The sequence below is a fragment of the Gopherus evgoodei genome, chromosome 18 (assembly GCF_007399415.2).
Source record: "Gopherus evgoodei ecotype Sinaloan lineage chromosome 18, rGopEvg1_v1.p, whole genome shotgun sequence".
NCBI classification, from domain to species: domain Eukaryota; kingdom Metazoa; phylum Chordata; order Testudines; family Testudinidae; genus Gopherus; species Gopherus evgoodei.
The window spans coordinates 19,124,862-19,149,472 of record NC_044339.1 but is presented as its reverse complement, the minus strand read 5'-3'; the positions used below and the strand labels follow the sequence as shown (position 1 = coordinate 19,149,472).

Genomic DNA, 24,611 nt, shown 5'->3' with positions numbered 1-24,611 from the left:
AGAGAATCAAAGACTCAAATGCGTAGTGGTAAGAATATTGGAAACAGCATGGTTACATATGAAGTAAAAGGATAACACTCTTCTTGGAATCAAAACGTAATTTTAACATGCTAAAATCCTTGTTTGAAGCAAGTTCTCATCTCAAATAACTTCCCAGCCTCTTTTGAGCATAATTAGCTCAGTGCCTGGAATGGAACGTGGGCAGGAGGCTGTGAGTCTGGACTTTGGGGTTCTAGTCCGGGCTCTGCCACTAACTCACTGTGTCAGTTTGTGCATCAGTTTACCTATTTAGACATGTGCCTCAGTTGATTCGTCAATGCACATTGAAAATGACTGTAGTACTTGTAAAAGGCTAAAGATTGACAGCCCCGAGAGCCAGAGTCTGCTGTTTTAGTCACCGAAAGCATGCAGTTGGGGCAGCATCAGTGCAAGCTACTCTCACCCGACCTAGTCAATGTGCTCCCCGTCTGACCTGGAAGGAACATCTCTGGGGTAAAAGGGGGCGTTCATGCTCTGTGCCCGTTCAGTCTTTACCCTCTCTGAGACTTGAAGGGTGACAATTTGTTCCTTTTGTACCACTGTTTTGTTTCTAGTGAGCACTTATCTGTGGCGAATAAAATGTGGGTGTAGTGGGGCAGCTTCCCCACTCCTGGAGAACAGGGGTTAAAAGCAGCCAAGCTGGGCTGATTGGGGAAGCAGCCACAGCTGGGGCAGCTCAATCAGGGCCCAGCTGGCCCTGATAAGGAGGCTGGGGGCCAGGAGCTGGAGGAGTCTCACTCTAGCCCTGGAGTGGGAAGGCCTGGCTGCTTGAGAGGAAGGTACCTGAAGCAGAGCAGTACTGGGGAAGGGCAAGAGAAGCAGGGGCATTCTAGCCTGGGAAACCCCCAGGCTTCCGGCTTTGGTGGAGGTCTGCAAAGGTCCTGGGGCAGCAGAGGGGCAGCCTGGTGATAGGCAGATGCAGCTGGTCCTACCCCCTTGCCAATGATGAGTGGCCATGACAGACTGCAGTCTGCCCCAGCGAGCGGGGGTTTGATGATGACTGGCAGTCACCACAGAGGCAAGGTAGGTTTAGACGGTTGGGGGTTCTCCTGGGAAGGGAGACCCAGAGCATGGGGGTACTGCTGGGGCAGAACCCTGAGGTAAAGAGCACCAGGGTCCAGGAGGGACATGGGGGCCAGCGGCAGGCGAGACACCGGCCGGTAGGAGGTGCTCCGTATGCTGGAGAGCTAATTCCTGAGACGACCAGCAGGAGGCGCCGCGCCGGTGAGTCTTTGACCTCGCTGCAGTGGGCCACAGCATTGTTTCTAGGAGACTGGAGTAAAGCTGCAAACCATTTGTCCTTCTCCCTGGCTTGTCAGATACCTCCCCCCAGGCAGGAATACCTGGAGCAGTTCATCATGCTACATCACTGCATGCAAGACAGTGTTGCAGATGGAAATGTGCTGGGTATGCAGGGGACCCAAAGGGGCTTGGGAAACATGCCAAGTGTCCCACCCACACTGCCACTGAACTGGAGAAGCACCTGCACAAAACTGGTGTGCTCCTATAGTTAACAAATGCCAACACCAAGCTGGGAGATTTGCGGGGGCTCCTGGCTTCAGTCCTGCGCCGCTTCTGGCTTCAGATGGGGGGGTGGGTATGTCGCCTTCAGCCCCACGCCCTCTCTCAGCTTCAGCCTGCAGGGTTTCAGCTGCGGGGCCCCATTGCTCTGTCACTCCTGTATGCAACATGCCTGCTACACTTATGAATGCAGGAGCAGCTCTACTCTACTCCTTTACACGACACCCAGTATTCTTGGAGTGAACGTAGCCTCTTGGGTATTCCTGGATTGTTCACATGTTCCCTGCTTGGCTGCCTCTTCTCTCTTGCACACTCCTTCAGACTCTCCTTACAGGTCGTATCCTCTAGTCTTGTAATTATTTTTGTACCTTTTCTTTGGATACTCTAGTTTGTCAAGATCTTTTTCTGTGTTGTGGCTCCCAGAATTGTACCCAGAACTCTATCCATGGTCTTCCTGAGGTTGAGGAATACAGAAACTTCTCTGGACTAACAAAATACACAGTATTCCAATGTTACATCCCAGAATAGCTTTTGCTTATATTGCAAGAACATTCTGCAGGGATTACATGTGAAATTTGCTAATTAATCTCACCCCAGGTCTTTTTCTGTACTGCTGTTCTCAGACCAGCCTGCTCTGATTTAGCATTTCTGGTTAGATTGTTTTATCTATTGCCTGCATTTATCTACCTTTCATCTCATGCTGTTGTATGTGCCCAGCCTTCGAAACTCACCAGTTAGATCTAAAGTTTCACTATGTTTACAAGCCTTCTTAATTTGCTATCATTGGTACAGTTGATTAATGAGCCTTTTATTTTACCTCATTCTTAACTTGTCCAGGGAAGAGGGTCAGGTGCAATGGATTCAAATGGGAAAGGGAAAGGAAAGAAAAGCCATTTTTGCTTTCCACTGAGAAGTGTGACTAAGCAGATTAAAAAGAAATTTGTGCCGTGATATGTCTATTAGACCAGTGCTTCTCAAAGCCGGTCCACCGCTTGCTCAGGGAAAGCCCCTGGCGGCCCGGGTCAGTTTGTTTACCTGCCGTGTTGCCAGGTTCAGCCAATCATGGCTCCCACTGGCTGTGGTTCAGTGCTCCAGGCCATTGCGGGCTGCAGGAAGTGGTGCGAGCCGAGGGATGTGCTGGCTGCCCTGGCCTGTGCCGCAGCCCCTATTGGCCTGGAGCAGTGAACTGCGACCAGTGGGAGCCGTGATCGTCTGAATCTGGGGACACGGCAGGTAAACAAACCAGCCTGGATCGCCAGGGGTTTTCCCTGAACAAGTGGTTGCCCAACTTTGAGAAGCACTGTCTTAGACTAACCATACCAGTGCCAAGAATAGATTTTCTGTTAATGGTCCTAGCTTTCTTGCCTTTCACGTTTACTTAGTAGAGATTTACTATCAAGGTAATTGGGTCTTCAAGGGTTTTGTTAATTCATTTAGCTGGTAAAATATTTATTGCATCACTTATAAGTACTGTGCACATCTGTCTGGTCTATCCCTCTGAATGGTCTGAACACAGGACTGGGAGTCTAGACCTCCTAACCTGTAATCCTGGCTCTGATTCTGATCCCTTCTAACGAAAGCTTATTAATCTCTATGTGCCTCATTTTCCTTGTCTATAAAATGGGGCATTAAATTCTCTCAGATGAGTGTTGTGAGGATTAATTTGTCAATGTTTATAAAGCACTTTGCAGGTGAAAAGCATTATGTTAATTCTCAGTACTCCAGTTAAGGTTGTAGGTGTTTATCTGTACATTGCATAAGGTGATAAAGATGTAGGCCCAAATCCACCAATGTATTTGGGGTCCGAACTTCCATTGATTGCATACAGGTAAGCTTCTTCCAATTGTGTTGGACAGTTAGGACTTTAACAGACATTCCAGAGGTGTACATGGCGATCAGAGGTGTGAGTGAAAGGTGTGCTGTAACAACTTTGCATGCTACATCACATCAGCAATTTTACCTGACTTTTGTTTGTTCAGACTGTTTGTAAAAAATAATGTATTTCCTGGAAAGATCATTCTTCTTTGATAGAGTAACTGCCCAAGTTCCTGGGTTAGTGTTTCTTTTAAACTCAGAATATGAATGACAAGTGTGCAATGTGTTACAGTGAATGAATATTCTCAGGAGCTGAATGGTTCACGGAAGGTTAGGCAGCTGCTGACATTTGGAACAGTCTACTCAAGTGACTGGAGTCCACCTTCCTTTGGAAAGTACGCTGTGATCACATTAGGCTATTTTCCTCCTGGATTGCACACTGTTGCATATTCATCATGCAGTGATATTCATTACAGTCTAAACCACGACTTTTAATTTGGACTTTTGCTATGGCCAAATAATACCTTTAAAAGGAGCCACTATTCTCCTCCACTTGTGTGAACACCATGTTATGAAACATTCCAGAAAACTAATTGTGTTTTATGAGTTGGCTTCTGGAAAATCCAATAAGCTATGCTTACCCCTCTATTTTTTTAAATTTAGATCCTATCCTCCATAGCACAGGAATTGATAACATTATTACTTTCCTAGGGTAATTGGTGTGGCTTGAACACGGTGCCTTAATTTAGAAATATTTCATTGGATTAATAAAAAGAAAGACCCAGTAAAGTTTCTTTACCTGAGTGGTTACTAGAGAAACACTATGTCTTAGCCGCACTCTCTGCTCTCTTGTTTTCAGTTCGGGTCACAGGAGGACCGAAAGTTTGGAGACACCAAATATAGGGTGTTCTCCCATAGCTTTTGCTCTCTAGGACAGTCCGTGTAGGGCAAAGAACCAAAATATGGAACTCTCATTTTTAATATATGGAGAATGTCTCCCCAACCATTTCATACCGTGTTTTCAGTCACAGGCTTTGAGAGCTGTTGGTCAAGTGTCACTTGCAGAATGGGAGAGCCATCAGTTGGTTAGCTAAGTATCAGTCCCATGGGAGGAGGAAGAGGATGTTGATTTCATGTCATTCCAGCCAGTGGATAAGGCCATGATTCTGGTGTCAGATGGCAGAAGGCTTCACCACTCATTGGTGACAATGGGAGGGATCCTGGTTGGGGGTCAGATGGGAAAGGGAGGGTTCTTCATTTGAAGTCAGTCACAGGCTGGGAGGCTTTGTACTTCATCGCTAAAGATTGCAGTCCACATTGGATTGGAGCTGTGTTTTCTGGGATCTGTTACCTTGTCATGTGTAGTGGTGGTAAGTTCTGCTGGGTTATAGGTGAGCGATACGTCCGTATCCTTTGTCCTGTGTTCTTCACTTGCTGTTTAATCTTTGGGATTATGTAGTCTTAAAGTATGAATTAAACGCCCCCAGTGCCATGCTGGCCTTTTAAGGCCACTCTGAGAGGATTCGTGGCAGTACCAGTTAGGGTGCAGCAGACATCTTGGCAGGGGTCAGGATTCTCAGACACCTGTTCTAATCCACTTTAGATAAAATGTGGTTTGAGAACTATCTGCTCGCCATGCAAGTCCAACCTACACCCCAAAACAAATGAATCACCATTAGCATTAACTGGCACCCTCGATGTTGGTGTGAGCAGAGAGGCTAAGAAAGAAGGATGGTTTTGTGGTTAGCTATCTGGCCTGGTACTCAGGAGATGGGGGCTCAGTTTTCCATTTAACCTTGTGTTGGTCACTTCACCACCTCAGTCCCTGAGTTGCCCATTAGTAAAACATGAATAGTAATAATGCCCTACCCTGGTATGAGGGTGAATCATATTTGCCAGGTGCTGGGGTGCCATGGAGGGGAGTGCCATGGAAAAGTCTGTAAATAAAAGATTTAATGGGTCATGGAGACGGAACTCTTTTCTCACCAACTGTTCCCTCCAGGGATGTGCTGAGGCAAATTTTGGGCGTAGGGGTGGTAGGGCTTGGAAGCCTGCTTTGTGGCTGACTGTGTTGTACCTATTGTGCAGGTAAATAGTGGTACCTTTCACCAGCACAACATTGACTTAAAAACTGTAACAGCATAGTACTAACAGATCAATGCAGCCATCTCTTGGAAAAAAGAATCCTGTCTGTCAACATGTGCTGTGTTTGTTACGGCAATTAGGGACCAACATTCAGATGTACAGCTTCCAATGGCGTCAGTGGAATACCAGGGGACAGTGTAAAGCTCTGAGGAATTACCTTAATGTCAAAGTCTTGCTGTATTCTTCTTCATGAACAAAAAGAAGAATACAGTCAAAAGGGTTTTGCTTGGGTTGTAAGTGTTGGCTCAGGTACCTGTTGGTGTAGTTTGTGGGCATCTTTTGGCATTGTGCATGAACAGCAGACCGATGAAATACATGATGAGCTTATGTTCTTTTTAATATTAATAGAATGTTTGTATTAGCTTTTGATCATCTTTTTTCTTCATGATCTTTATTCAGAAGCAATCAGTACAAACATTTGGAAAAAATGGTTTTGTTTGCTGTAAAATAAAAAAAATCTGTGAGGAGATTAGCAGAGATTCCTAGGCTTCCAGAAATGAATTGCAAGTATTATTAATGCTTTTTAAGCATTCCAGGAGCGATTATATTTGTATTATTGCATTAGTAAGACTGTACTATATGGGAACAGTTTGCAAGTTTTTCATTCTTCAGCTGGCATCTAGATTCAAAAGAACTAACCTTGGTTTGTTTTTAACAGAACCTAGTGTTCTCTCTCCCACACACACACGCAAACATTCGCATATCCACACAAGGTACATGCAACTCATAATGCACACAGCCACACATGCACAACACATGCTGATCATAGCACACAGACATGCCCTCTCACAAAGCACGTACACACAGGCTCCCACCACACACATGCCCGTGCGAGCATGTGTGTACACATACACGTGTCTCAGTCCAAGGGAAGACTCAGTAAATCAGTGTCTGCATACAGCCCTTTTCAGTAATGCCCAAAGATGCCTTTCACACGTGGAGTAGCTTAGAATGGCAAATGGCTCATGGTGTGGTACTCTGTATACAGGGTGGTGCACAATATGTTGGCGTTTGTTCAAACAAGCATCTTTGTGCTTTCTCCCATGCTGCCCCTTGTGCCTGGGAGGAGCTACCTGTAAATACCCTCAAAGCTACCTGACGGTCCTCCTTCAAATCGCTCCTTGAAACACTCCTTTGCCGTGATGCCTATACAAAGCTTAAGAATGGTTAGGTTGCCAATCACGTTGACCAGTCTTGTCACATTCTTTCCTTGTACTCCTCATCAGGCTGTCTGAATCCACCTGTTATCTCTTGTCTCGTGTTTAGATTGTAAGCTCTTGGGGCAGGGGAACCTGGTTTTGCTGCATTTGTACAACGCTCTAGTACTATGAGATTCTGATCTATGACTAGGGCTCCTAGGTGTAGAGTAACATAAAGAATCCATTTGTGAGCGTCATTCTGAATGCTTATTGAAAACCTAACTTTGTGATCTCCAGCCCCTAATATGACTGGTCTATATAATGTCCTGGTCACAGGAGTAACGCAACGTAAGCTAGCAAAGCCCAAACTAATGTTTGCCAGTCATGTGACAGACTTGGGACAGTTTGTGTAACCCTTGGGTACAGCCCAGATAGTGGCAATTTTAGCTTTTCAAACCCCCCAACCACATGCTTCATCCCATAGCTGGAGGAACAGCCTCTAGAGATAAGAGTAAAGTCTATTACCTATTTAACTCCTGACCTCTCTGCTCAGACAAGAGCACCAAATAGTGTCTGTCATGACCTGGAGGAGCTTAGGAGCTGGTCTGAGACCACCAGTTCATTTCATACTGGTCATAGAACAGTTGTAAGATAGTAATTTTTGATTGTTAGTACCAATGACCTAGAAGGGAAAGGCTATGCCTGACAAATTTTGAGTATTGCAGAAACAATTGTCCATTTGCATCCGACAAAGTGGGTATTCATCCACGAAAGCTCATGGTCCAATACGTCTGTTAGTCTATAAGGTGCCACAGGACTTTTTGCTGCCTTCAATTGTCCATTTGTGTGCCCAGGCTATGTGTGCAGATACAGTATTGGGATTACAAATGCCATTACAGTAGTTGTACACAGAGATGATTATTTGAATTAACTGACCATTGCATGAGCATTTACCGTATTTGCATGCATAGTTATATATTTGCCTGCAAATGTGATGTCCACCAAAACACAAGCAATTGCTTTTGCAGAACTCTGTCTGGCTCAGAATCTTAATTCTCTGAGCCATTAAAATACTTTTCAGTGTTACTTTTATGCAAAGTTTCATTTGTAATGTTATCCAGTACTGAACAGTGTATAGTTGTGTTTCTTGCTCACATAGGCAGCACTCTGTGGTTCTTTATTTTCCATTTGAAAAACAGGAAATATATTCCTGTGCATCAGTCAGGAACAGAGCAGGCCAAATAACTTGTAAGGAATTGTTTATTTAATTCACTAATTTTTACCTCTCTGGGAATTGTCTGCAAGCAGATTGTGATTATTTTTCAAATATATTCATTATTCCAAATTATTTGCTGAATGCATGCATCAAATAATGAGGTTTATAGCTTGTTTGCAAGCAGTCTGTTTGACTAACAAGTTAACCCAAAATATTTTGATTTGACACTTAATGTGTTTCTGTTTCCTAACTGGATGTGTTATATTTCTTAGCATCAGTTTTCTGGTGGAATGTTCATGAATACAAATTCAGAATTCACTTCCTGCAAATATTCTTCAATTTTCATTTTCTTTCAGTGAATGTTCCGGCTGGGAAACAGCAAACATAAAGAAGCAAAGACAATCAGTGAATTCATTAAAATTTTTGAACCACTAATAGCAGAATCTTTTTTTGCACTATTCACACAGTTCTAGTCATGAACCTATTGTCTATTAAGAAAAGCCCTAACAATATATGCACATGATCATAATAATCTGTACATCTAAATTATGACACTGAATTTTGCATGTGGTTCCCAAATACCTGCTTTAGCTGTATAGATGCATGATGTCAGTTGTAGTGCTGCCAACACCAGTCTCTAGAGCTGAATACTAGAGAACTGGAGACAAGAAGTTTTGGGTGAAGAGTTCCCATCTTTGGAATTCAGTCGCTCCCACTTTCTGCTAAGAACAGAGTTCAGTGCAATGTGCAGGACTCCTCTTTTTGGCCAGCATTTGCTTGAATTTGGGTTAAGACTATGGAGGTTGGGCTGGTTGATAGGGGCAGCTGTTGCTTAGTCTGGTTGATGTTTCATTTTAACATAAACTGTGCTGTAAAGCCACAGCAACAGGGACGTAATTATGTACTAATTGATGGCCTATTTTAGGCACCCAAATGAACTCATGTTGTTTTGTTTTGTCAGGGTTTTTGCTCCTAGAAGGGAAACCACTCTTCTTGTTCCACAGTGTGAATGTCTTGGGATATTTTGCTCTACCTTCACTAGTAGTGTCGAGGCAGGATTTTTCCAAAATGTGCAGTTGATTTAAAGCCCCCTCCCCACCCCCACCCCCGATGCATTTCGCCCCAAGTCTTCTATTTTCTTTTTTTGCTAACATGGCCAATTATAGAATTCCGGCTTGGACCAAACCCAGCTTCCCAATAATGCTCCAGAGCTGCCAGCCAGGAATTTTTTGGTTTCTTTCAGTTTGTGTGGTTTGGGGAGGAATGTGATGTCACGCACAAATTCTGGCTCAGCATAGAAGAAGAAAAAGCAGAGCAGGGGAGGGAGGAGAGAGTGAATGAATGTAAGGGTGGAGACACTTCTGCTGGGTTTGGCCTTTACCTGCAGGGGGCGGGTCGAAAGTTGAGAATATAAAAAGGAAGGGGTGTGGGAGGGCTCTTAAGAAAGCTTGGTCCCAAATGACATCTGTTGTTAGGAAGCAGTGCTGTTATTACCATGGCACATTGTGCGTGAGAGTCTTTGCAGGGCAGCTTGGCTCTGTGTGCAGCTTGCCCTGTAGGTGACAGACACGTTCTGGGGTAGTTTTATTTGAATTTAAGGGTTTTCCTCCCATTTTGTAGCTTGACAGTATTTCCTCTTTAATTTGCTCTGGAATCCTGTTTTCTGGCTTTTTATTCTTGTTGGCTTTTCACCATGGCAGAGGACCAGAGGCTTTTTTGGATGGTGCTCTGGTGCATTGGCCTTTTTGGTGGCATCCCAGTTGCTGCTGGCGTTCGCTACCGCTATCTCTGGAGAAGCTGTTACCCCTGTTATGTGGGACATGCTGGTTATGGAGTTGAGATGAGGCGAGGTATGTATCCCTGGTATATTCACAGTTACAGGGATGCTCTAGACAGGCACATTGTTGAACAATGAACCTGTATGAGTTAAAAATGTTTTTTTTCTTTATTGATAGCTTGGAGGCAGGTAACTGCAGTATAAGGAGTGATTGCCATCCTGACAACTACTGAAATCACACATCAGTGACCTGATTGCCCATCTGATTGTGTTTTGGTGTAAATTTTCAGCATTATAGACATATTCCTGTTTGAATGGATTTATTATTCTGAAAAGTCATTCTTGGCAGAGAGGCTTACTTTATAGCAACTGAAGTAAAAGAAATTCCATAAAGTTACGTAGCTGCTGTGCAACAAGCATGTTAAAATAAATTAGTATTTTGTCATGGGTTGTGCTGATCGGAGTTTTGCAGACTCCAAAGGGGTATCACTCAGGGCAGCAAATTAAATGGTAAAATGCTGGTTTTCTGACTGATAGGTTGATCAAGCGTGTCGGTGTTGTCTGACTAGTGCACGATGAGACCATGTACAGTCATGTGTCTCTGTGTTATTCAGTGTCATTACATGTAATGCTCTTAGAGTTTTTATTTTTCTAGCAGTAATCAGAGAAAAGAAGTAAGGAGCATAGCTGCTGTTTTCACATATGTGAGTGCTGAGAGGACAGTCACAGACTGGGAAGCACAGCTGATTACATCTCTGAATTTAAGGGTCCAGACTTATTAGTGTCTTTGTTAAAAACAAATTCCTAACCTCTTTGTGTCGAGCCTTCTGCTGTGTGGATATTTCCTGGCAAAGTCAAGCAGTTGCAATTGAGAGTCACATCACATCTTATGTGGTTATAAACATTAAGAACATTCTGCTGCTGTAATGTAACATTTAGTCATCTGTTCTGCTGATCTGAGTAATGCAAGTGCTAAAATAATAGTGACAGCTGGTGTTGGGCACAGATCCAGATGTGCACAAAAGTGAATTATTAGCTCCCCCCTGTTTCCATCCCCTGGACTAACAAGGAATGGAGGGCCAAATTCTGCCCTGATGTTGGTGCCAGTGAGAGGTACATTCTGGCACCAGGGCTGAATCTGACTAGTCGCTTGGCTGAGATAATTAGGAAATGATTGTGTTCTTCAAAAATTCTCCACTGGACACTAATCAGAAATGGCCCCATGCCTGTTGGTGTGTGTGTGTACTGGTTCTAATTGTGAAATGTTTGGGGAGCAGTGAGAGAACTCTTGCTTCCTAAGCTGAGGTGACTGGATTTATGTGGGGAGTTGTGTGTGCACTCCTGCACATGTCTCTCCCTGACTGTATGTTCTGCTGACTTACTGGGCGATAAAGGTTGAGACTGTCTGAAAATTCAGGAAATGACAGAGAATATGTGGAGTCCACAGTCCACCAAAAGCTTGTAACCATTGACATTTGTGAGTCATATAAATAGGAAAGAATGCAATATCTCAACACAAGCTAAAACCGATGAATAATGGCCACAAGCTGCTGTTTGTGGAGGTGATACTAGCGTGTTTGCTAGATGCCACACACCTTTAAAAATTGGGTGTGTTACTCCTTTCTTTTTATAGACCAGCTGTTTGTTTTCAAACTCACATCATGTGGAATGTCTCCATCCCACTTCATCAGTTTATCAGCTTCCACAAGTTCAGACTCTCCCTTCAAAAGATAAAGGTTGTGTCTGTGGCATCTGAGGTCAAGTTTCACACCCAAATCCAAGGCTCCAGTATAACAAGGATTCACAGGATGTTTAAAATCCAATAAAAAATTGGCTTACCTGCTCCTTTCTTTTTTATTATATCACTTAGAATCATAGAAGATTAGGGTTGGAAGAGACCTCAGAAGGTCATCTAGTCTAATTCCCTGCTCAAAGCAGGACCAACCCCAATTAAATCATCCCAGCCAGGGCTTTGTCAAGCCGGGCCTTACCTGATTCTGATCCCACTTACACCAGTTTCACAAACATGTTGCCCTATGGATGTGGCGCTACCCTGATTTACATTAGTGTGAGATCTGAGTCTGGCCCAGTCTCTCTGATGGTCCTTCACTATAGAGCTGCTGATCTTAAGTTCAGGAAAGTAGTTCTAAGCTGCCAGTCAAGATACCAAGCAGTCCTGTCCCTTTGGCTACTGTTCCCCAGATAAAGACTTCCACAGCTGCAGAAGAAGCCTCGTTCATATAACAATATAAGGACCATTTTTCAATTGGTTTATCTGAAAACCTTAAATCCCTCTTGTGTGGCTTTTTTTCTTTTGTTTTACAGACAAAGGGTGGGTTAGAGAGCCAGACATATTCTCTTTTAGGACAGAATATAGCAAGTAAGCCAAATATTTCTTTCTTTGAAGAGACTCTGTCTGGCACCCTTTTGTAGTAGGGAAATATCCAAGAGAGAAGATTTCCAAGAAGAAGGAGAGCAGAGAAGTAGTGAATAGAAAATAAAAATCTCTCCCTGGGCTCCTTCTAAAGAGAAGTGAATTATTGGCCTACTCCAGCATGAAGTATTCAAATGGTATATCTGACAAAGTTGTGAGTTTAATACTGGTGGAGGTGTGAAGATTAGATCACTTAAAGATATTGCAGATTTTTGTTGGCATGAATTAGGCTTTTTCTGCCCAAGAGATGACCCTGGGTCTGGAATAGGATCTAGGTTTCTGAACCAATCCTCCAAGATGCATTGGTTAAACCATCCAGTGCTGCTGCTTTCTTCCTACATCAGTACAGGGGGTGATTGGGCCTAGTTTTGAATGTGTTTGGACTAATTTATGGAAACCCTGTGAAACCACATCATTTTGGCTCAATTTGTTTTTGAGTTTGGGGACCTAAAATGGAAATAAAATCTCAAAAGGTGTCAACTGAACCAGATTTAAAGGAAGTTCGCATGAAGTACGACCACCAAAATGTCTCACCTATCTACTGTGTACCCACCTATCCAATGGACATCCCAATCTGTGTGATGCTGACCCCACTGGGAGATGCAAGGTTGGCTTCATACATGCAAAGGACCTTGAGATTGTTGGATGAAAGTCTCTATAGCAGTGCAAAGTGTTGCTGTTAGGGAGTTCCTGCAGCTCCAGGACAGCACTGGCTGAATTAGAAGCACAAACAAATCCAGTCCTCACACATGGTAGGGCAGAGCACATGGTCAGCAGTCCATTGATAATGATATGTTTGATACAGTACAATGGTAGTTTTCTTTGGTGACCCTGTTTCATTGACTGCACTTCTTCCCTTTGGTCCATGAGTCCTGGGTCTGTCGTCTTGTCTCTTTGATCTCTGTATTTTTGCAGCCACATGCATTGGTTAAACTTGGGCTGCACTGACCTTTTTGCCTCTTCAGTGCTAGGGTTCTGTGCAATGCACATCTCCATAAATACATAGAACTGTTGTCATGCAGCTAGAGAAGGGCAGCAAGCAGGCATTTCAATATAGTACATGCCTATGGCTGGCACCTTAATATATTAATTATATTTGCTTCTGGCAAATGTATTCTGTAATGCTTCTGTAACACAGGCCTTATACTGAGTTCCTTCTTTATAAAGTGTTGATGTAGGGTTATGCCTTCCAGTACCAAAGGTTCCCTCTGAGATCCTTTCATTACTAGGTAAAACAGATTAGTTGTGGTATCTATTCTTATGTTAATATCCAGTGTGTTTTCTTTTGTGGACCTATGTTGTGACCTTGCAGAGGGATAGATCTGACATAAATGCATATAACATGGACAGAAATGCAATACAATACATAACACAGTTGTTTGTTTTTGTTTATACCAATTGATCTCAATGAGACTGAGAGTTCCTTGGGGCAACATCCTGCTTTTCCACCAGCCTGTAATGCTGTGTGTATTCCTGTGTTTTATACGGTGCCGGGGTGTACATGGCCCGTTACAGGCCACTTCCGTGCATAGATGAGCTGTACAGTCAAAATGGCACAGAGCACAGTGAAGGACATCTGTAAAGTAACGATGAGGAGAGGGGTCTGAGAGGAGGGGTTACAATGGGAAGAGAGCCTGATGCCTGCCTGTTATGAGCACCTGTGTTCCATTCTGAGTAATGCATGATAATCATCAGTCCCTTGATTAGACTGAAATGTGAGCCAGGGAAGAGCTGGGCTGACTCTCTCAATTGTGTTGCTTTGAGGCAAAACAAAGGTGTGTTAAGGACACAGCGAATGACTTGACTCTGAATTTGGGAGCCTCTTTTGGTTAAATAACTCCATTTTGCATCTGTGTTTAAACAGATTAAATATTATGAAATCAGAATAGCGAGTGTTGCTGTTTTCTTACAGGATGGGGATAGAGATTGAAGAGCAGTTTTAACCTCTTCGTCTCATGAATAGTTTGAGCTCCAGAGTGACCCCAGCTCTATGCTTCCACTGAAAAGCAAAGTTCTCTCTCATCATTTCCCCGAGGGCTGGAGATGGCTGGCTTGCTCACCTCGATGGATCTGCCAGATTCGTTGGTGTTTCTTCCTGGGCCTGGAACCAAATTGAAGGAGGAGGGTTATGAAGAGAAAAAACAAGATCCTGTTCCAAAAGCAAATCTGTCTGGGCTGTATTGTGAATATTGGGTGGGATGCTGGTGGCTGGGAGTCTCCTGTTGTTGTTTATTATTTGTGTTACTGTAATAGTGCCTAGAAGCCCATGTCATGGACCAGGAGCCTATTGTGCTGGGTGTTGTACAAACACTGAACAAAAAGACGATCTCTACTCCAACGAGCTGACAGTCACGTTTTAAGACAAGAGTCCAGGCAATGTCAGACAGAGGAGCATGAGGGAACAATGGGACGATAACGATCAGTATGGTGGACAGCTGGTCTTTTGCTTCACATTTCTGGAAAGCACATAGGGCCCTATTCTACAGCCCTTGCTCCTGTGCATAATCTCATCTGCTGCAACAGTTCTACTCATGTGAGTAAGGACCAGGCCCAGGCAGGACGGGATTAGCTCCCTGCAACAGCTTGAGAGCAATGGTCCTTACAACACGGTTGTAATGCCACTGATTTCTCCTCTGTAGCCAGCATGCTTCTGAACGCCTCTTTGCAGTCATTGCATCCCTTTGTACCCGAGGATAGCAGTACCTGTGTGAGGTTTGATTCAGTCACTGTGTAAGGGCTTTGAGAACCTTGGGTGAAAGGTGCCGCAGAAGTGGAAAGCATTGTTTCGTTTTCTTCAAGAGCACCACCTGTCGGCCAGGCGTGGTGAAGGAGACCACCCAGCACAGTCAGGATAGAGAGGCTCTAAAGCAGGGGCCACCGTAGTAAGAAGAAAATGTGTATTTGATTACGAATTGGAAGTCTTGCCCCTGAGCAGCACCCTGCAGAGGGCGAACTGAAGTACCTGCACCAGTCCCATTGCTGCCTCCCCTGCCACTCCAGGAGCTCCTCTGCCCAATTGCAGCTGTTCAGCAGCTCCCCCACTGGCCACTTCTTGCATTGCAGGGGAGGGAGAAGAGAGTACCTCCGGCTGCTCCACTTCTTGCTTCCCTGCTGGACTTTGGGAGCCTCCCAGGACAGGAGCTCAGCTGGCCCTGCCTGAACCTGGGACAGTGCCTAGTGAAGGACAAGTCCCCTCTGTCACCCAGGGCAGCCTAGGGGAAATGGAAGGGAGAAACTGACAACCAAAAGCTGGTTACAACTCCCTGATGCTCTCCCCCAGACCCAGCCCAAGTGCGGCCACTTCTCCTCTATGCCATGTGCTCTAGGGCCAGAGGGACTCCACACCCTGTGGGAGAATCCTGGGAAGGGGCCTTTCAGGTGGTTACCTCTCCATTTGCCCCATCTCAAGCAAGTGGGACGGATGATCTGCCCCAAAGTATTAATTGGGATCCCTTGATCCTTCTGAATCAACATCTTCAGCCCCTCAGGCTGTAGTGGTTGGACACTGCAGCTTGACACTGAAAGCCTAAGCCTGTCCAGCCACATGCCAACAGCAACTTCCCTTTTCCCCTCATTGCCTGTGTGTTGTCTTGGTGACCAAAGCAATGGAGAGAGCATCAGCAGCAAAATATGGTTTGGTATTCTTAAACAGGAAGAAGATGGAAAACCTGAGGGTGATGGGAGCCAAATGGGGAGGGGGATGAGCAGAAGGGAGCTCCTGCAGAGAGGAGACAAAAAAAAAAAAAAAAAAAAAAGAGATGAAAAACCTGCTGCCCCCTGGGTGATTCTCTCACTGTTGGAACCTGCTGTATTTTTCCTAGACTTTATCACAATGGATGTGTGGCATAACAGAGCCCTAACAACTCCAGATTGCCCAGTGGGTGGGAGGGGAACAGAATGAGAAAAAAGTGACCACAGACCAATTATTTTTTCTTCCAGTGTCTCCAAGTCCCATTCTGTGCTACTGATTTCCAAGGGGAATCTGCACAGCAGGACAATTGATCCAGGTCAATATGCGTATTTGCACTGCGTCGAGCTATTAGCAGTCTGTCTGATTCTGCAACTTGTTGCTTTGCTAATTCCACTACCGTTCAGTCTCAGTATTTCCTATAATTGCTGTAATCAACTTTAACAAACTGGTACTGAAAAGATAAAGTAGCCCAATCCCACATGCACTCCTTTTTAGAGATTTTAATTAACTTTTCCTCCTGCATCCCTACTTTGTAATCCAGGCTAATTGCCACAGAGATTAAAACTTGGCACTGGATGTTTAGTCAAATACAGCAAACTCCAAAAGCATATCTACTGCCTGGGTTTACAGCTGGGATTTATCTTCTCCTCGCACTCCTCCTCAGCCTTTCATAGGAGAGAAACTGCCTCTGTGCAAACGGTTCAGTAATTTGCAATCTGCTGCTGCCCTCTCTCCAGTAAAACTCTCTGATAGGGAATTCTTGTTAGAGAAATATTTTGGTTTAAATCAAACAGGGAATCACTCTCAGTCAGGGTAATACGATTAATCACCACCATCTTCACACATCCTCCATTACTTCGGCTATTGTCTTGTGTTTTTGTCTTGCCTGTGTTGATTATAATCTCTTTGGTTACAAACCATATTTGAAGATACATTTTGGAAAGTGTAATATATATGTACAAACAGCTGTCTATACCAATAAAGGATTAACAATTAATCAGAGAATTTTACCTAGTTTCAGGAAAGTGGTCAGTGAGCCAGGTACGTAGACTATTGCTGCTTGAACTAAAGGACCATTCCTTTTAGCAGTCACTAGCATGATGCTTATTCCTTGACCATCATATGGATGGCACAACATTCCCAAATACTTGTAGGTCTGAGTCTGTCTGTTACATGGCAGCAAGGTACGTGTGCATTCGCACACATACATTGTGCACCTAATGCCAGGGGGTCTCAAACTTTTTCATATTGTTGAATGGAGATCTGCCCCTACACAGCTCCTCTCCTAGGCTCCAATCGCAATTCTGTACCTTCCTTGTAGCAACTATGTCTGGGAAAAAAGTGATAGTCAGGCAGTGCGGAGGAGATAAGAGAAAAGCCACCTGCAGGAATTGAAGAACCACTGGATTATATCATGCTCCAATATATGGTTTAAAAGCTGCACTGCATCCTCCAGGCTCCACTGCCACCATTTCTGAAGAAAGATCTCCAGTCAGTCAAATGCAGTGCAGTGCACCATGAAGGTGATGCCTACCTGTTAAATTTAAGTTATTGCCAGGGTGGTCACAATGCTGAACCTCTTTCGGCAAAATATTCAAGACAGGAATGGAAAATGTCCTGCCGTTTCACAGCTCTGCAGTCCACGTCTGTGTGAGTATGTTCACGCGGCTGTAGAAGCGACAACGCAGGACTCCAGAATGGCACAGCTAAGATCAGCCCTACCATCTTGCAGAGCATAGTATACTGTTAGCCCTAGCAGCAGCTCTGGAGTGTGCATGAAGGTGCCGCTTCTCTCTCCTTCTCCATATTAGCAAATTGTTTGATTTGCAGAGCTACACTGTGACATCCCTTCTAAAGTCACTGGGCCATACAGTATGTATCCAAAAACAACTCTGCTGATACAGAGGGAGATGAGATACTCCAGAGGCAGAAAAGAAGAGGACTGGTTAGATGAGAAGTGTGTGGTGGTAAATGTGCCGCATACTTCTGCTGCTGGAACTGTGAGGGGCTTGTGTTGGAGCATTGGCCTCCCTCCAAAGCAAAGATGGGAAGGGGTACGAAAGACAGCATATGCTTACAAAGGTTTGAAATGTGTAATTATGAAGGTGAAGAGAAGCTATTTGAGGGGAAGCTTAAGAATAAATTTAGGTGGAACATCAGGAACATTTTCTGATGGTGAGATCTCTTGGGTGTGCAGCAGTCTCCAGGGGAAATGGTGGAAGCATCAGCAGTTGACATATTTAAATCTAGACTGGACAATGTATTAACAAATGTATCGGAGGGAACAATGTAGATGACTCATTAGGTCCCTCAGTCATTTCTGAGATTCTGTGATTTCAAATACATTGAGCAGGGCATTGTCTTATGACAGGTCCAGCTGCACTTGGCTTTCCTTGAGGTGCATGTTGTCTAAATGGGTCTCATGTTTGACTCCATGCAAGACTTTCTGCCGGCCGTTGTTAATATTCACCACTCTTCTCATTCCTTCCTTGTTTTCCTTTTCTTAGTTTGGCCCTTTCCCTTTCACTCCTGTTCACCATTGCTTGGACAAACACGCGGTACTTGGAAACCCCACTGAAATGCGCACACGTCTTTATTACTAACGCCATAAACTCCGCGCTTTATTTCTCCATGCTGTATTGTGTCTTTATGGGCAGGCTCATCAGACAGCCCAGATGGGATGGGCCATAATTACTCTTTCACCCCAGAAGGCCACTGGTTGAATGCAGTTACCACCCATGTTGTACCTGTTTTGTGCCAGATAACTACACTCACTAGGTTTGTTAATCAAGCACATATTCACTTAAAAAAATAAATAAAAATAAAAAGAGAACGTGCTCTGTGTTGGCCTAACTCTACTCCCATTGAAAACAATGATCAAATTCCCATTAACTTCCATGGGGGCAGAGTTAGACACTCTTGAAAGTCACACCCAGCTTATGAATTATTCACATAACTGTGTGAATCACCTGAAGGTTGGGATCTTTACTCCAGCTGTTAAAATGTGTAGGGGCTTGGCTTTCCAGTTCTCCCTGCACAGCTGTTGGGTTGGCGTTTGCAATGTCAGTCCAAAACCAAAAGCAGAGAAATCCCATCTTCCTTCCCGCACTGAAACCTCCACCCAAGGGAGCCAAATATGAACAGGCAGATCTTGGATACATTGACTTATTAGAGAACTGCAGCTCCCAAAGCCTGTGTACACATTGACAAAGAAATGTAGGCTCTGGGGCATGCTAAACAAATGGGCAGTTGTTTTACGCAAACCATATTGACCCGAATCCCCTTAGTAATACAATGAGCTGCCTTGACAGCACTTAGAGTCTGCTAACATTTCTTAAAGGACAGGTTACAGGAATGTATGTAGTGTTGTTGTTGTAGCTTTGTCAGTCCCAGGATATTAGAGGGACGGGTTGGGTGAGGTATTATCTTTTATTGGAGCGAGACAAGCTTTCGAGCCGCACAGAACTCTTCTTCAGCTTGGTTCTCCTACAGCAGAAGTTGGTCCGATAAAAGATATGACCTTGCCCACCTTGTCTCTCTGTAGGAGTATCAGGGCTCATTGGGAAAAATCGTTGCAATAAGAGAAGTAGAGCACCAAGGGCCTGATCCTTCGTTCCAGCCGGACTCAGCACAGGGAGGAAGAGCAAGGTAGATTTAAGACACCTTTATGCTGGATAAGGGTTGGAAGGGGAGTGGTTTGCTACTAGCCCTGAGAGTATTGGTGCTTGCATCCGGATTCTGACCATGCCCCCTGTGCTCGGGGGTGGGAATGACATGGTGTAGCCAGGGATTTCCTATGCACCTGTTAACTCCCCGGGGGCTGGTTCTGTGGGGTTCATGGCTCTGGTGGACTAGCACCAGCAGCTTGTTGCAGAACAAAGAGTCTGGCCCATGGCTTCTTTCCCTTCAATCTCTGTTGCCACTAGAGGGTATCGTCGAAGTTCCGTGTGTACGTGTGAGAGAGGGAGAGGATGTGAATTCAGTGCTGGTGGCAGGTGCCGGATGGGCAGCCTGGGGACTGAGATCTGCGGTTTCTCCACAGAACAGGCATGACGGGGGTAGCTTCTGGACAAGATGCCCTAACATGGCATCACCCTGCACCTGGCAGGACCACCTTTGGATACTGATCTAATCTGCATACCCCATTTCACTCAGTCTTTGGTTCCTCTCTTAAGAGTGCTAGTGGGGGTGCCAGTTTAGTACCCATTGTAACAGTGTTTTTTATTTTGAGGACACTTGTCCACTGGCAGCTGGACTGAGAGCCACCAAATTTGACTGGTGGTGTGTTGATTGTTTTTCCTTCTTCTCCAGCTTATGCCCTATCTGTTGATGTGTTACTTCACTGCAGTAATCTCACTCCTGTTGTGACCTCTCAGTCCCCAAAATGCAGCATCACAGGCAGAAGCTGGGCTCGAAAGGAAGGGAAACTCCCATAAATAGCTCATAATTAACAGTGATAGTAAAGGTGCATACAGAAAACCACAAGTAAATGAACCTGCTTTCAACCAGATCCTCTTTTCTCAGCCCTGTCTTCGTCAGTGAGAGCTTATCCCACCTTTGAATGGTTTTCTGAGACTCTCCAGCTGCCTCGAACCAGGTAAAGTGTTCAGGTGTCCTCTCGATTTTCACTGGAGGTGGATAAGATGCTTCAAGTTTCTGAACTGTGCCAGCTGAGACTGTACCAAAGCTGGTGACTGTAGAATGTTTCTTTACTTTGCTAGTTTTCTCTCTGCTAGTGGGACAATGACCTTCAAGCTAAGCACTAAAATAATGGGTCAGATGGAGGAAATTTTCCGACTGTTTAATAATTCCAGCCTGTGCTCATATTGCCCCTGAAGCACATGAGCAGGAACGTGTTTGCTAGGTCCCTCTCCTTCCAGCCATCGTGGCCAGTGGAAATAGGCACAAATAACAGGTTGGCAGCTGTTGGATTCTCTGTAGGCTTTTCTATGTAATTTACATTTAATTCATTTTGGGGAGCAGAGAGTTTCTCCCTTTCTCCCTCATTCTCCATGCAAAGGACTTGATCTTCTGGCCAAAGAGTTTGGACTCTGCCTTCTGTGGAGCTCATCAGCACAGCTTCTACATCAGAGGGTCAGTTCGACATCAAGGCGAGGTAACCCATCCCTCCCCAAAGGTCTCCTTATGTTATCTCTGCAATGCCTTCAGTCACTATGGACTATGGGAGTAAGGTGTCATTCTCAGATCCCATGCTGCAAGCATGGTGCTGTTTTGTTGCTAGGCCTTCCAGATAACAAACTGGTTTATCCAGTCTGTATAGGGTAAATACATCACAGGCTTTAGGATCTTGTAGAAGCCAAGTCTTGCAAAGACTTAGGAAGGAAGGTGTTTTAGCTGGAACTAGGTTGGCTTGGCAGGCACTTTAGGGTTTCACCACAGCCCTTCCCCTGAAATACTGGTATGCTCAGAAAATGAGTGGAGGGTACCAATTGGAGCAAGATTTCGCATCAGAATTTTTAAACTGTTTTTACTTTAAAAGATACCACTCTATTTATTTATTTTTTAAAATGCCTTCTTCCCCCGAGAGACAGCGTTGCTTATCAACAGTGTCTGTTGAAATGGACTTTTCTCCTGGGAGTCAATGAGAATAACTAGCTGTTAATAGAGAAAGTGTTTTTTTAATCCACAGCTGCAACATGGTGTGTCTTGTTCCTATAAAGATATTAATAGAAAATCTGTATGTGGTGGGAGCCTCGAGGGAAGTGTTATCTGGCCATTTGAGCTGGAAACCAGAAGTCAGGACTCCTGGGTTCTTTTCCTGACTGGGAGGGAGTGTGATTTAGAGGTTGGAGCCGGGCGACACTGAGGGCTCTTTGTGTTTACCCGTGGCGTTGTCACTGACTGCTCTGTGACTTTAGCTACGTCACTCAGCCTCTCCGAGCCTTGGTCCCACCACTGACTAATGACCGGGACCTTCGTCACGTGTGGTGCTGCATAGTTTATTAACATTTTGCAGATGCTTTGAAGCCCCCAGGTGAAAGGTGCTAGAAGGAAATGGCAGCGTTTCTGTTATATTCTGTAACTGAGCCATAGGAGCACAAACCAGGCTCTTTTTGTGGTTTTAGGAAGCACTCTATCCTTCCAGGGTTATTTAGTCACGCTTTTCAAAGAAAGGATGAAGACTGATTAGATCCCTTGCACAGTCACAGCTGTTGAATCAATCAGCAGGGGGCAAGAAAGGAATGAAAACAGTTAGGACTGGCGGGTCCTAATGCTGGCAGGTAGAGGGGATTCCAAATATGATTCAAGTGTGTGCTGGGACAAGCTACTGCAAATGGCTTACATGCAAAGGCACAAGCAGTTGCAGGAAACACCCTAGAATGATTAACTGAGGAATTGTTTCTCAGGGCTTGTCTACATCAGAAAGTTGCAGCGCTGGTGAGGGAGTTACAGCGCTGCAACTTTGAAGGTGTACACATCTGCAGGGCACCACCAGCGCTGCAACTCCCTGTTTGCAGCGCTGGCCGTACTCCCGTTTTGTCTCGGGTGTAGAGGATCCAGCGCTGGTGATCCAGCGCTGGTAATCCAATGTAGACACTTACCAGCGCTTTTCTTGACCTCCGTGGAAGGAGGAAGCCTCTGGTAATCAAGCTGGTCTCCTTTCCCGGTTTGCTCTCTCGTTCCCGGAACCCCGAGCAAGCAGGTCTCCTTCAGTGTTGTTCGTATTCAGTGCTGACGTGTATTTGTTCATCACGCAACCAGGCCATATCACTCTGCTGCTGGCTTGGCCTATATGCTAGGTTGGTGATGTCTGCCTCACTGTACTTTTATGTATCCAAAATGAATCGCTTCCTCTGCTGCCGCTCGCCGTGTAGGGTGAGGTAAGATACGGTAGCTGTCGCTGAGTAAATCCATCAGGGGATCTCCATGGCAGTGTATTGGCCAGCACAGCAGGACTCTCAGGAATGCTCTCCCCTTGTGTACTGAAAGTCCTGTACACTGTAAACCTCCCAAGTCCATAAGCCCGGTGCACAGAAATTCAGTTCTTGCCTTAACTGTTTTATTTATTTCCTCACATTTTCCTTTTAAAAGCTCCTGGGAGACTGACTAAGAATGGGGAGGCCCAGGCTGAGAGAGGAGGGTGGGTTTGACAGGCTTAGTAGAGGGAAGTTGGGTGTCATAGGTCAGGAAGAAGAGAGGGTTTGAAGAGCCTGTACTCTGTACGTTGTCTGTGCAGTAGGGAAAGTGAGTGGGCTCTGATAGAAGCAAATCCACATTCAAATTAAATTGAATGACAAAGCGCTGAGTATGATGTTTCCCCACAGAGGGACACGAAAGCTCATGCTCCAATACGTCTGGTAGTCTATAAGGTGCCACAGGACTCTTTGCTGCTTTTACAGATCCAGACTAACACAGCTACCCCTCTGATACTTGACAGAGGGACTGTAATTGTGGTTTAAGGACACACGCAAACAGCCACTACTGTTTATCTCCCTAAATGAACCCAAAGCCACCTACATAAACTAGAACAGCACATGCCTGTGTTCCTAATAGCCAGCATGACTCTCCTTGGACCTAGTGTTTGAGCCAGGGTCCTGGCTTTGGTCAGTTGTCACCATCTGATCTTTTCTTTTTAGTTTGTTTATTTTAGACTCTCTATGGTCGGAGTGTTGTTTGTCCTCCTCCCATTCAACTCTGAGGAACAGGACGTGCAGCCTCGTGTTTGGTAATTGCTGTGCTCTTTCTTCCAAGTTACCTCTGTTATTTAGTGTGTTGCTGGCATGAGGGTAATGAAGGTGCTTGCAGGGGAAAGGTATTCTGAATTGTACTCTGTGCTGTGAAACTCATGTCTTGGGATGCACCGCGCTGACGTAACTCATCTTCCTTGTTGTTCAGTTCAGTGGGGCCAGCTACACTGTAGTTGATGCTCCTCTGTATGTTTCCAAATGGTTTTTCCCCGTGTTCTGTCACCTGACACTATCCTAACCACTCTTCTACTGAAAATCTTGCTCCTGAGTTTTTGGCTATTGTAATTCTCTACTTTATGGTCTCCTGTATAGCATGCAATAGTGTTACTCCAGAAAGGCGAGTCTACCTAAAGGAAGAATTTGTTTTGGTTTGAGAACCTATTATTACAAATTAGAAAAACAAGTGATCTAACAACATTTTCAACAGTCTCCAAGGATTATTGTTGTTTCCTGTTACAGACAGAAGGGCATTTAGTTATACTAGCCTTTCTTTTTCATTGTCATTTTCAAATTTCAGTTGCAGTTTGATAGAAATATTTCTGGGCTTGTTTCTTAGGGCCTCGAAACAGTCATGAAATGCGTGTTGGTGCAATGGAAAAGAAACTGAATGATAACACTGTACATTGGTTTATTCTCTCAGCCAAGAAGCCAACTGTCTCTAACACAGAAGAGAATGGTGTTCCCGCTATACTGTGCCAATTGCATTCGACTAATATGACTTTCAGCATCTTAGTAGGAAGAGAAGAGGGGAATCAAAAACAGAAGAAAAATGAAATCCAGACTTGTAATTTCTCTGTATGGATCTATAGCAGGGATCGGCAACCTTTGGCATGCGGCTCACCAGGGTAAGCTCCCTCGTCCCTTGCCACTTTCTGCAGCCCCCATTGGCCTGGAGCAGTGAACCGTGGCCAGTGGGAGCTGCGATCGGCCGAAACTGCAGACACTGCAGGTAAACAAACAAACCAGCCCAGCCCATCGTGGCGTGCCACGTGCCAAAGATTGCAGATCCCTGATCTATAGCTTAGTATGTGTATATATGTATGTGTGTGAAAGTTTTTTATATATATATATGCTAATTAACTGATATTGTCAAACACAAACTGCTCTTCACTTAAGGAATCTTGT

The 24,611-nt window shown here is 44.7% G+C and overlaps 1 protein-coding gene across 8 annotated transcripts in view; it reads left to right on the top strand.

Moving 5' to 3' along the window:
• The window catches only part of MEGF6 (multiple EGF like domains 6), a 236,829-nt gene that overhangs the window by 131,420 nt on the left and 80,798 nt on the right, over nt 1–24,611 (top strand). The window contains exon 1 of one of the 8 annotated variants that reach the window (XM_030537930.1): nt 9,554–9,725. The exons of the other annotated variants lie outside the window; for them this stretch is intronic. Coding sequence (XP_030393790.1) covers nt 9,569–9,725 — 157 coding nt within the window. The 5' untranslated portion in view covers nt 9,554–9,568. Of the gene's footprint in view, nt 1–9,553; nt 9,726–24,611 lie in introns of those variants that run through there. 8 annotated transcript variants of the gene reach the window in all.